We start from the raw sequence: 13,995 nt of genomic DNA, 5'->3' as shown, positions 1-13,995 counted from the left end.
CGCAGCTCCGATTTTTTTATTTCACTTTATTCTCCATTCCTGGAATGATTTCTATCATATATTACAAAATATCTTGTCATTAATCTAAGAAAACTTAACCAGAATATGATCACACTACCGTCACATCTTTAGCTTTGAACATGTAACAACAGAAAGAAAAAAAAACACATTAAGTTCTTGCTTGTGCAATGGTTGGAATTCCACTTGAATAGTAAGACTGTCTGCATGAAATCTGTTTCTTTCTTGTGTATCCAGAGCAAATTGTCTTTAACACGTTCATAAACTTTTTATTGAGAATACAATAAAAGACAAAGTTTAATGTATACTGTAATGTTACCAGAATATTTATGATTAACGACATAACTTTATAAAACTGAGAATGCATCATACACTTGTTCCCGCCAAATAAAATATGCACGGCTGTTTTTCGGCTAAAAATGTTAGAGGGCAGTTCACCAACACAAAACATACAAGTGATGGTAATCAGCGTTATGGTCAGTCGTATTTGTTCACCTTGTCTCCTGTCCTCGGCCAGTTGACGCTGAACGATCAGTTTATGACGTAGTTTCTTCATCTGTCGCACAGCATAAATTAAAATAGAATTGATCACAGCGATAAGAAATGCCGGTATGAGCCCGAACAGGCTAAGCCTAATCCAGTTATATACAAGAAATCCGGAACTTTTATTGAACTTTGTAGCTTGTATGTCAACTGATTTTTCATCGACCATCATGCTGAAATAAAAAGGAATATGAAACAAAATGGACGAAACGACAACTGCTGCTACTACTCGCTTTGCCGTCGATTTTTTAGAAAAACGTTTCGCTACCGTAGGCCATTTGATGTAGAAACAACGTTCGAAAGTTATAGCGACGATAAGAAGAGTTCCAGTTGAGCTGCTAGTGATGGCGATCGGTAGGTGGATGTACACATCAAACACCAGCCAACCGTAGCTCTTTATTCCCAGACCACGATACAAACTGCTGAACATCATCATGGTTGCTGTGACAAGGTCAGCCGCGGCCAGACCTAGAAAGAACATCACCGCACTTAGATCACATCATCTACCGAAAAACACACTTTTCTAACACATACTGTTAAAGAATGAATGTTCTAGAATAATTGTAATGACATACAGATTTGAATGTTTAAAGTACTGTTTTCTGATAATGCTGTACCATGCCGGTGATCTACAATTACTCTTAATCTGAAGGTGACCTAAGAAGGTCCAAACGTTGTTCTCTGCTTTATTAGTAAAAATGTTAATATCCATATCAGCCCTTCTGAGATATATATATATATAATACTTTTAGTTATGTCTTTTCACTTTGTCATAAGATTTTTTTTTTTGGAGTTACTTTTAATTTCTCTTTGGTTTGTTTTTTTTTTAATTTCGCGCTAAACCACATGAGAGCTATCCAGGATAGCCGTCCCTAATTTAACAGTGAAAACAGCTAGTCACCACCATCTGCCGCCAACTCTTGGACTACTCTTTTATTAACGAATTGACTGTCACTTTATAGCACCCCCACTACTAAACGGATGAGCATGTTTGGGGCGACTAGTCTCAGAACCCGCGGCCTTCAGATTGCGAGTCCATTGCTTTAGCCACTTGGTCCTGCCGGGCCTTACTTTCTCTTATCTTTTCTAATTATGAATATTACCGTAAGCTTTCTTACGTAAACGAAAAATCTGATACAGTTCCCTATTTCGGAACTGGGGACCCCGATTCGAACCCGTGCCATATCACAAAATGTTCCTCGTACTTTAACCTGTTGGTGCGTTATAAAGGTAAAAATTAATGCTTCACAGAGGATGATGGGTCGTAGACTGTTGTTAACTGGTTACTACCATATCCATAGGCCTGGCATGGCCAAGCGCGTAAGGCATGCGGCTTGTAATCCGAGGGTCGCGGGTTCGCGCCCGCGTCGCGCCAAACATGCTCGCCCTCCCAGCGGTGAGGGCGTTATAATGTGACGGTCAATCCCACTATTCGTTGGTAAAAGAGTAGCCCAAGAGTTGACGGCGCAGTGGGCTAACAACCTCCTCACTTAAATACCTGTTGAAGAATCCGCAAGCGATTGCGGCCCTATGTTCCTTGATGGAATCTAATGGTGATAACTAACTAACTAACCATATCCATATTTTTCGAATAAACCTAAATTAGAGTTCATCTTGGACCGATGGTCTTCACTCTCATTACGTCACAACCATCCTTAATTTCGAACTTACACGCTAAAGGTAAAGCAGCTAGTCAACACCACCCAACGCTAACTCTTTTGGCTACTCTGGGCTCACCGAATAGTTGCATTTGACCGACACTCTTCTACCACTCCGATGGCTCCAAAGTACAGGACGTGTTTGTGTGGCAACAGATTGTGGTACCAGCCATGAATCTTTAGATTTACACTCAGAGCACATTAACCACTAGAAAACATCCGATTCACCTCAATAAGGGAGAGGGAGGAGCCATGAGAAACATAAATATTCCCTTGCTTTAAAAATAGTCAAATTTAATCTTTCTTACTGTAATAAATTGACATACAATACTTTATAAACATACTGAAAGGGTTTGTTGGGGGGGGGATTCAGTGGTTGGATAGCACATTAATCTGTCTTCAGATCAATATTTTGACGAACCATTTGACACTACCCTCCACCTCTCTCCCCCCAAAAAATATCTTAGTTACCGGTATAAATCGTTATTGACCAATTTATTTCATGTTATCATAACGTACTTTAACACTCAAGTGTATTTCTCATTGTTCAGTTTTAGTTTATAAATAAATTATATTAATTTATTTAGATATTGTTAGAGTAAATTCTCATTTCTAAATCCCATGTTGACATACTTGTTTCCCGATATGACTTAGTTATGTATATTACAGTAAAACATGAGAACAAACTCTAAATCCCATGTTGACATGCTTGTTTCCCGATATGACTTAATTATTAATATTACAGTAAAACATGAGAACAAACTTTACAGGCCCGGCATGGCCAAGCGGTTAAGGCACACGACTCATAATCCGAGGGTTGCAGCTTCTAATTCTGATCATACCAAATATGCTCGCTCTTTCAGCTGAGGGGCGTTATAATGTGCAGTCAACCCCACTGCACATTATTTATTGGTAAAAGAGTATTTTGAGTGGTTGGCGGTGGGTGATGATAACTAGCTGCTTTCTCTCTAGTTTTACACTGCATGAATTAGGAACGGCTAGCGCAGATAGCATTCATGTTGCTTTGCGCGAAATTTAACACAAACTTAACCCCGATATGACTTATTTATTAATATTACAGTTAAACATGAGAACAAACTCTAAATCCCAAGCTGACATACCTGTAAGGTACGTGAAAATCGTCTCCTTCATCTCAGGCCTGGTGAGAACCACGAGATTTATGCAGTTAGTACACAGTCCAGAGAAACATATCATAGGTACGACAATGCCATAGCCAATATATTGGGCTGAGACCAGTATCTGGTTTTGTCGTGGTACATCATGACATTCGACTACAGATGTGTCAGTGCTATACAAGTCGTCCATTTTGTCGTCGTAGTGAAGTTACGTAACTATGTTTTTCAGAGACGGGAAAAAGATTTAAGATTAGCTTGTATTAGTTTAAAATATTTATAAATTAAATATTAGAAAACAACGTGTTTTTTTTTTAAATTCACACCTGTGTCAATTTTAAAATGAGTTTTTACTCTAAAGTTTCTGAGTTACATCATAAAAAAGTTGTGTAATGGTTTGAAATAAAGCGCGTGTATTAGCTGTCAGATTTTCTTATATATATGTATATGTATAAAACCTAAAAATAGAGACGTTATTTTTCTCTCACAAAATAAGAACGGTCAAAGACTTTATTGTTACTTAATCTACGTTTTGAGTTACTTGATGAAACCATGTTAAGTAGAGTTACCCATCTCTCTGCTTGGTGTTACAAATTGTTCAAAGGAACTAGTTGAGCCAATTTCGATAAAATTTGGAAATAAAATCACATGAATCCCAAAAGTCAAGTGTAAAGGTTCAAGGTTAGCAGTCGCATAATCTTATTCTATTAATGTCTGGAATGAGGGTTCTAGCGCACGATGGGGTAGGGGGCAAAATAGGTGAAGCCAGGGTCAATTAAAAGTGGTATTTAAAACTACTCGTAACTCATGGTAATCTTTGCATCCAACAAAATATTTCAGCACTACGGCTCAAATAGTAAAAGAGAGCGGCTCATACCCACTATTTATAGAATCATTTTTAAAGCCAAAATTTTGGGTACGTTTTTTAGTTTTTATGAGTGTTTTTTAAGGTGTGGATACCCTAATAATTACCATCTTCAGTAAGAACCTAGACACAATACTAAACAAAGTGAAAAATACATTTTTATTTTATTTTACAATACAACAAATCAAACATGATGACATTAAAAAAAAAACACGCTGCCCTTTAGAATGTGGAAATGACTTAGTATCAGAAGAAAAACTGCAGGTCTTGAATACGACTGAAAAAGTTGGTTACTATTGATCTGTTGGTTATGATCTATTTCAAGCACATACGATACCGACTTCATTACCACTAAGACGTGATTAAAGCAAGGTATCATTCAGATCAGGTGTGAACATTGTCTCAGTAGTTAACTAGCTCGATATACCACTATAACTGAGGTGTATTTAAAGTACGTCACAGCCAATGAAGTCAGTTGTCTACACAAAACATGGTACACTTGTATAGTTCTAACAAGAATACTGAAAACTGTGAGGCCTTTACTCACTGTTTCTGATAAAATATCAACTGCCTGAAAACTATGTGTTAAAGAAAGAATTAGACATTAATGCTTTCACGTAGTCACCCCACAAGAGAAAGCGAGAAGGCATTTTTATGCTTAACCATAGCGATTTCACTAATAGTTAAAGAAACAAATTACTTCTCCACCGACAGCGCATGTGAGAAAGTCTAAAAATACTAAAGTCAGACATACGTCTCAATCTTGTGTAATTACTAACGTTGCTAAAACCCAACTCAAAATTCTCTACCCCTGAAACTGCACACGCGTTCGAATGTGTCAATATCTTGAAATATGGTATTTTTCTCACGTGCCACACCATCAAACAAACCAATTAATACGATTAATGTAGCCAAAGTTACATTCTAAACAGGACAAACAACAGTGCATTACTTGGTGATATTTTCCAGCACGCAGTGTATCCTCTGTATGCTAATAAGGGGTTTTCAACCAAAACATTAAATATTGCCTCCTATTATAAGTTCCGTATTTTAATTATCCTGAACTTAGAATTCATCAAAGTCACATTAAAGTCTGTTGTTATGTGGATTGTAATTTCTATTTTTATTATTCTAGATTAGTATGTTTAACGTAAGACATTAATTTTTGGAAAAAACTATTTTTTACAATTGTGTGTAATGAACACCAAATAATAATACTGCTATTTATGGGATTGCTGGAAACCCTTCATGGATCTGCTAAGAATATAGAGTAAGATAGTATTAACTGTGTATTGGGACGTTTTGTAACGGCTCCTATTTTAGGGAGTTATACCTTCTACAAAGCACACATTGGAAATGTAATATTTGTTGTGTTTAGCTTAACTGAAATAGTAAAATTTTCAATAATTTTGTTACAGTGCAACAGGTAATAAAATGTTGTTGTCTGTATTTGTACAGCTTTGACTGAAAGTTCAAAACAGTCTTATCAAAACACACTTTTCTGGTTAATCACTCGATTTGTTTTTTCGTTCAGAAATGCTTTGGGTGGAGAGAATATTAAGGCACTGTTTAAGTGAGTTGATATAATATTGTCTTACCTCTAGTATTATTTATATATTTAGATATAATATTGTCTTACCTCTAGTATTATTTATATATTTAGATATAATATTGTCTTCTTACCTCTAGTATTATTTATATATTTAGATATAATATTGTCTTACCTCTAGTATTATTTATATATTTAGATATAATATTGTCTTACCTCTAGTATTATTTATATATTTTATTATACTGCTTTAAACATTAACATCTCTTTCATATATTTATTTATTAAAGTTTCATAATTCGCTTATAATTGTGACATTGTGGATGTACTAGGTTTCTACAAGAATGAAAATTCCTAGCTTTCTCTATATATTTTTTAAGCCTTAATTTGGTTCTTTAGAGAAACACTTCTATGTAAACGCAGACAAAACAAATCAGTCACATGGCAAATTGTCATCTAGATAGATGTTAAAAACACGATCCACAGTATAATCACCACAGTGAAAAAGGGTAAGTCACGAACCAAATTAAAACCCAGACTTATAAACACAGAAAATGTACCTCCTGTTTGATACGTTAAAATAGTGATGTATAAACATAGTAAGAAAGGAAAAGTCACGAAATAGATCGAAACACAACTACATAAGAAATAATAAACTATGTGACCGGTTATAAAACAAATATAAGTACACTTTAATTAATAAAAAAAATCACAAACCACATATAAACACAGGTAAAATGAGTGGACCACATAGAAACACAGATAAAGTTAGTAGTCACGTGCTAGATCTTTCATCCAGGTACACTAAAACTGACAAAGTGAAGAAGACGTATGACAAATTCAGTACAATATACATAAAAGACGAACAAGTCACACGAACAGTTACAAATAACTTAAGTAGAATATGGACCAGTAACATACCATATTATGTTCCATTCTACTTCCGTTTAAACATATTTGCCTTGATGTATTTTGTTTAGAGTTACTTGTTGAAAGTGATGCAGGTTTACCGTCAAGCTGAGAAACTCATTGTCAAAGTTAATTAATATTCAGACAGATGATAGGACACATTAATGCATTTGCTAACTGATTTATCACTGATCGTATTGTAGATTCATTCCAATTTATCTGGCTTTTAACTTTAAATACCAGCCATGAAGACTTACAAAAAAAAAAAAAAAAGATAAACGCTTATGAAAATATATATTAAATCTATTACCTTTTCTATTCAGTAACTTTACACGTTGAACCGCCGATTGTGTTTGACTCAAGCTGACTGCGCTATTGTCTACCATCTGTTCACTCTACCCTCTCAGAGCCTAGCAATAATAATATCCAGTAATCAGAGAGTGCCCATGACATAGTTACTGGTTTGCTTTGGTATGATGTACTTTTCTTGAGAGTTAGGTCAACATATAAAGTGGAAAATGCAATGGATGTTTTTTTATATATATATATATATACCACTTATCAGCAATTCTGTTCTCTGATTGCTGCACAAGCCTCTTATTGGCACTGACGGTTATGGAACGGTAACTTGATTTACGCTCTAAAGATGATGAAATAGAGCCATGTGAAGTGTGATCCGTGTATTTATTGAATTTCGATGTTAACTAACTATACTGCTGCAGTTGGATACAGGCTGAACGAACGGTTTGATTGGTTGTGTCTAAGTAAATAATATTCATTTAAAGCTGAATAATGGCCAACTTTTAAGTGACTTGAATAATGACATTTGTGTTCGTTTCGTTTCAATTAAGTGCAAAGCTGCACAATGGGTTATCAACATCATGTTCTCAACAAGGATCGAACCCCAAAATTTAGCGTTATAACCCTTCAAATTTGTCTCCACAAAGAAATAGAGATATTAATAAACTAGACTTCATATCTTTTAAGGTTCAACTGTTTAGATAATTCAGAGAAATAGTAATATTGCCAGGAAATATACCTTTTTCTTTTGCTCCCTCTGGTGGTCCAGCGATAAGTTTACGCTAAAATCCAGGGTTTGATTCTCCGCGGTGAACACAGAAGATAACCCAATGCGGCCTTACGGTAAAATATGCAAAGAAACCTACTTTTACAAAAAAAAAACGTTTAAAATTAAAAACTGATCTAAAAATGTTGTTAGAATGTCTAATGTTTATCAGTTTTGCCATTTGGTTGATGGCCTTAAAACGTGGTATGACCTCCATGTCATCTATAGTAGAACAAGTAACGATTGTTTGTTCATTGTGAAGACGAGAAAACCTACTTGTAGAGAAAAATATATATGTAAAAACGGCTGGTTTGGGTTGAGAAAATTTTTATGTTGAGGAGCGAACAACGTTTCGACCTTCTTCGACCATGCAAAAATTACACTAACAAACACCACAACAACATTATTTATAAAATACAATGTGATAACTTCCATGACTTCTATATTGGAGAAACAAATAAAAAAAATAAAAACCAAATCCAAAGAACACAAAAAGTCACCTTCACACGTTTTCGAACAGTGCAAATCAAATAAACACAACATAACCCTAGAAAACACCTAAATACTAAATAAAAAAACAAACATAAACAAACGCAAAATTAAAGAAGTTTACTTATACAACAACTTAAACCCAAAATAAACTAATACAAAGGAACACCTTTATATCTATATTAATAAATATAATCAAACACCTAAGCACGCCCTCTACATTCCTACACTTAATTACACAACTGCTTTCAAACATGTGGTCAGCTATCGGTCAGTTACCTCTTTCTTTCTTTGTGAACCTGACGATGACCGAAAAAGGTCAAAACGTTGTTCGGCTAAAGGGGAAGGTAATTAGTCAATACCGAGCCACCGCCAATTCTTGGCCTACTCTTTCACCAACAAACAGTTGGATTGATCGAAACATTATAACGCCCTCCACTGCTGAAAGACGAATATGTTCGGGGACCAGAAGTCGAATTCGCGACCCTCAGATCGCCAGTTGAGCGCCCTACCTGTCAGACCAACAAGCAACGAAATGACGTTTTCTATGATACATGTTGCAATGTATTATTAACACCCTCAGTAACATCAAGTGAATGTGGCCCGTAAGCATTAGTTACTTATTTAATAAAATTATTAAGAAACTGTTCATCTTGGTTCTCATTGTGTATGTCTCATCCAGAAAGTCGTGGTTCTCAGTAGCTTGATGTGAACGAGTGCATACGCTTGTTGAATCAATTAATCTGATTGTGGACACTTTTTGCAGTCTTTGATAGAAAGATCTGACCATTACAGACTCTCCCAGTTATAAACGGAATCAATAAACGATTAATAAGATCGGAAAGAGAAAGCTGGACAAGTTATGTATCTTAAAGTATCAAATAATTGATAAATAAATAATAGATGATGGTTTCTTTACTTTTGGTCAAGCACAATGTTACAAAAAGGGCATTATAAGTTATGCCCACCACGGGTATCAAAATCCAGTTTTAGCACTACATGCCATCGATCTATCACTGATCCACAGGAAATGAGGGGAGGGTATTAATGGGACTAACCGTTAGACCGTAACGTTCCTATAACTAAAAGAGCGAGCATGTTCAAATATGACATTTCAACCCACGCCCCAAATATTGCGAGCCGAATGCCCTAACTAGTAGTATGAATACGGTTGTTTTATTTACAGACATAGAAAATTGAAAAAAATGATTGGTCTGAATGATAAAAAAGTAAATCTAGAAAATTTTCTGGATTGCACTAATTAGCTCCTCTTGGAAACATACACTACTGAGTTACATGATAACACCATCACATACACTACTGAGTTACATGATAACACCATCACATACACTACTGAGTTACATGATAACACCATCACATACACTACTGAGTTCCATGATAACACCATCACATACACTACCGAGTTACATGATAACACCATCATATACACTATTCAGTTCCATGATAACACCATCACATACACTACTGAGTTCCATGATAACACCATCATATACACTACTGAGTTACATGATAACACCATCACATACACTACTGAGTTCCATGATAACACCATCACATACACTACTGAGTTACATGATAACACCATCATATACACTACTGAGTTACATGATAACACCATCAAATACACTACTGAGTTACATGATAACACCATCACATACACTACTGAGTTACATGATAACACCATCATATACACTACTGAGTTACATGATAACACCATCATATACACTACTGAGTTACATGATAACACCATCACATACACTACTGAGTTACATGATAACACCATCATATACACTACTGAGTTCCATGATAACACCATCATATACACTATTCAGTTCCATGATAACACCATCACATACACTACTGAGTTCCATGATAACACCATCACATACACTACTGAGTTACATGATAACACCATCAAATACACTACTGAGTTCCATGATAACACCATCAAATACACTACTGAGTTCCATGATAACACCATCACATACACTACTGAGTTACATGATAACACCATCACATACACTACTGAGTTACATGATAACACCATCATATACACTACTGAGTTACATGATAACACCATCACATACACTACTGAGTTACATGATAACACCATCATATACACTACTGAGTTACATGATAACACCATCATATACACTACTGAGTTACATGATAACACCATCACATACACTACCGAGTTACATGATAACACCATCATATACACTATTCAGTTCCATGATAACACCATCACATACACTACTGAGTTCCATGATAACACCATCATATACACTACTGAGTTACATGATAACACCATCATATACATTATTGAGTTACATGATAACACCATCATATACACTACTGAGTTCCATGATAACAACATCATATACACTACTGAGCTACATGATAACACCATCACATACACTACTGAATTTCATGATAACACCATCATATACACTACTAAGTTACATGATAACACCATCATATACACTACTGAGTTACATGATAACACCATCATATACACTACTGAGTTACATGATAACACCATCACATACACTACTGAGTTACATGATAACACCATTATATACATCATTGAGTCCAATAATAAACACTACTAAGCTCCATGAAAAAATCATCTCATACACTACTGAGTCCCATAAGAAAACTATTATATACACTAGTGAGTTTCATAAGAACACCATCATACACACTACTGAGCTGCATAATAGTTTCATCACATACACTACTGAGTTCCGTAATTACCTCATAATATACACTACTATGTCCCATAAGAACACCATCATATACACTACTGAGTCCCATAAGAACAGCATAATATACATTACTGAGTCCCATAAGAACACCATCATATACTCAGTTGAATCCCATAAGAACACCATCATAAACTCAGCTGAGTCCCATAAAAACCCCCTTAGTGTGGATTCCTGTACGTTGTGAAGGGACCTTCCAGAGAATGTTCTATTTTTTCAGTTTATCTTATTCGGTGTTTAAACGTTTACCCACATGTTTGCTGTGCGTGGTGACCTGTGAAGGGGAGAAGAAAAGCCTGGTGGTTGAAGGGACCAACCTTAACACACCACTTTTGCCTTATATTCCTTGAGGTAGCCCCTCCCCAGATCAATCAGCTAGCTCATTTGGGCTAGGGTCAAAAAATTACCAGCGTTGGACGTTCCCAATGGACGTTGTGGACATCGTGTCTGATGTTGGGATTTGGGTATAGTGCTCACGAAACCTTGGCGTTGTTGTAATTTCCTTGTTTGGCATTATAGAGCATCACCTTGTAAAGCTCTACGGTGGGTGGGGTAAATAGGTACTGAAATATTCTTTCTTTATTATGGATCCCCAACTTAAAATAAAAATAAAATAATAAAAACAGATCATTAGTAAATGATCACGTCTTGAAGATTCTGAACAGCTGTCTTCAACTTCTTTAACACCTATACCTTATTTTCTTATTTTCCATTCTTTATCAGACAAATCTTTAAGATAAAAAGACAAAAATCTCCCTCTTTTATTCAAAAGGGACTAAAGGGACCCGCTGGCTCTCCTAATTCAGTCAAAAACCTACGTTCTGGGGACATGTTGATGGAAACATCAACTCTAGAACAGAGTGAACTCCTCTTGAATCCGAAGACCATTGGGGATATACCCACTGAGGTTAGACCCCAGGCTACTTTAAATTTTTAACGAGGAGTTGTTGCTGAGAAGAACTTGAAGAACATCCCTGATCCAGAAATCCTGCTGGTGTATCTACTCATGGAGGTTTTGCAGTGAGGCGCATCTTTACTCACAAAAACGGAGTTGTGACTACGGCCAATGTCCTAATTTTGACGTTTACATCACCACACCCACCTGCCACCACCAAGGCAGACTAACTAAATTGCAGGGTACAACCATATATTCCAAACTATCTCAGATGTTTCTAATGTCACCAGTTCAGTCACTCAAAGACATAATGTCGAGGTTCCTTGATGTGTGCTCATTGTGGTGGCAAAGATCATGATGCCTACAAGTTCAAAATGGACACTCTTACCCGTTTTACTTTCGTTCTTTCCCCAGGTGGGTGGGGAGAAAAGAAGTACAGCATTTGAAAACGGTTCCCAACATTTCTTATTCCGAGGATCAAAAGTTACTGACCGTTACTCCATTTTGGTTGTATATACGCCATTCCACTGCTACAGTGGGAGTGCAGACACCTGTCTCCATGTCTCTAAAAGAGTCGTTTTCGAAACACGTGAAGAATCTTTTGCCTTCCAGGGTTAACAGAGTTCATGAGTCAACGTCAACACCTATCTTTATCTCCACCATTCCTTGGCTCCAGCTTCTGGTGTTTCCTCGAGTCCATCTTCTTCTTTGGTTCGAAGATGCAGAACGATTATTTGTTCACGCCCTTAACCATTGGAATCTTTATCTACCAACAGAGGCCTGCCCACTCGACCCAGGGCAGGATCCATGAAGATCGATAGACCTTCCAATAAAGTTAAAGGACGTGGTCGGAAACAGAAGGGCTTTCCACCCAATTCTCCTTCACATAAGTAAAAATAACCATATATAGTGGAAATATCAAGGTTTGCGTACTAATTTGGATGACATAAAAGCACCGATTGCTTTTTATCATCCTGTGTGTCTTTCCTTTATCGAAACATTACTGAAACATGCTGATACATTCACCTTTCGGCAATTTTTTGTACTGAAATGACAGGTTGTGTGATGGACGAGTACATGGAGAGGTGGCATTGCTGGTCGATCAGCATGTGCCTGCCCCGTCTTTGTCACTTGATACATCCTTGGAGGCTGTAGCCATCCGTGTTTCCTTCGGTCGTACCATCACTGTTTGTTCTCTCTACCTGCTGCCTATGATCAATCACACCTTGATGCTTTCATTGAAGAGTTGTCATTTTCCTTTTTTATCCTGGATAATTTTAATGGGCATAATTCCCTCTGGAGTGGCGCTGTTATTGATGGGAGGAGTCGTTTTGTAGACTTTATGCTCTTTCTCTCTTCAATATTGGTATTTATATCTATTTTCGTGTACCTAGTCAGTCTTTTACTGCTATTGATCTCTTTATCTCCTCCCCTTCACTTTTCTCTCATTTCTCTTGGGGGTTTACAGTGACCGATGGGGTATTGATCATTTTCTTATCAATTTCAGACTGGCCGTGGTCAGTAACACGCGATCTGCATGCCAAGGTGGAAGATGGACAGGGTCAAATGGTCTTCTTTCACTACGATCTCGGAACATGATCCTGCCATTGTCTGTAAGCCATTGATAGAGAACTGTATGACAGCAGTAACTGGAAGTATTGTCCAATCAGGAGCTCAGTGTATTCTTAAAACCTCCACAGGTTGTCCACGGTATCCTCCTCCGTAGTGGAATCCTACCTGCCAAGTGGCATAGAAGGTTCAAAAACGGGCCTAGGATATCTTTCATAGGTATCCCGCACTTTCAAACCACATCACTTTCCAGTGGGGCCATCACATGCTCTGTAGGTAAGATATCAAACCAGAAGGAATCTTGGATTAAGTTCTCATCTAGCATCTCTTGTACCTCCAGTTCCAAGGTCAAATAGGACAAGATTCAGAAGGTTAGTGGGCATTATACTTCTGCCTCCCTTTCGATCTTGCTCACCGATGGCCATGAAGTTACTGATCCTTAGAGAACTGAAAATACTCTCGATAAAAGCTTTTCTCGTACATCTAGCACTTTTTCCTCATTCCCCATCTTCTTA

The 13,995-nt window shown here is 36.8% G+C and overlaps 1 protein-coding gene across 1 annotated transcript; it reads right to left on the bottom strand.

The window, feature by feature from the left end:
- On the bottom strand, window positions 1-7,112 carry LOC143235981 (putative G-protein coupled receptor F59B2.13). Its single transcript, XM_076474125.1, has 3 exons — window positions 6,986-7,112; window positions 3,341-3,571; window positions 1-1,029 (listed from the first exon to the last, which is right to left on the bottom strand). Exons 2-3 carry the CDS (start codon window positions 3,543-3,545, stop codon window positions 170-172), a joined length of 1,065 nt encoding a protein of 354 aa, XP_076330240.1. The 5' UTR covers window positions 3,546-3,571; window positions 6,986-7,112; the 3' UTR covers window positions 1-169.
- Between the last annotated feature and the right edge of the window lie 6,883 nt (window positions 7,113-13,995).

The sequence above is a fragment of the Tachypleus tridentatus genome, chromosome 13, assembly GCF_004210375.1.
Source record: "Tachypleus tridentatus isolate NWPU-2018 chromosome 13, ASM421037v1, whole genome shotgun sequence".
In the NCBI taxonomy this organism is placed as follows: domain Eukaryota; kingdom Metazoa; phylum Arthropoda; class Merostomata; order Xiphosura; family Limulidae; genus Tachypleus; species Tachypleus tridentatus.
This window is presented reverse-complemented; position numbering and strand designations above follow the sequence as displayed.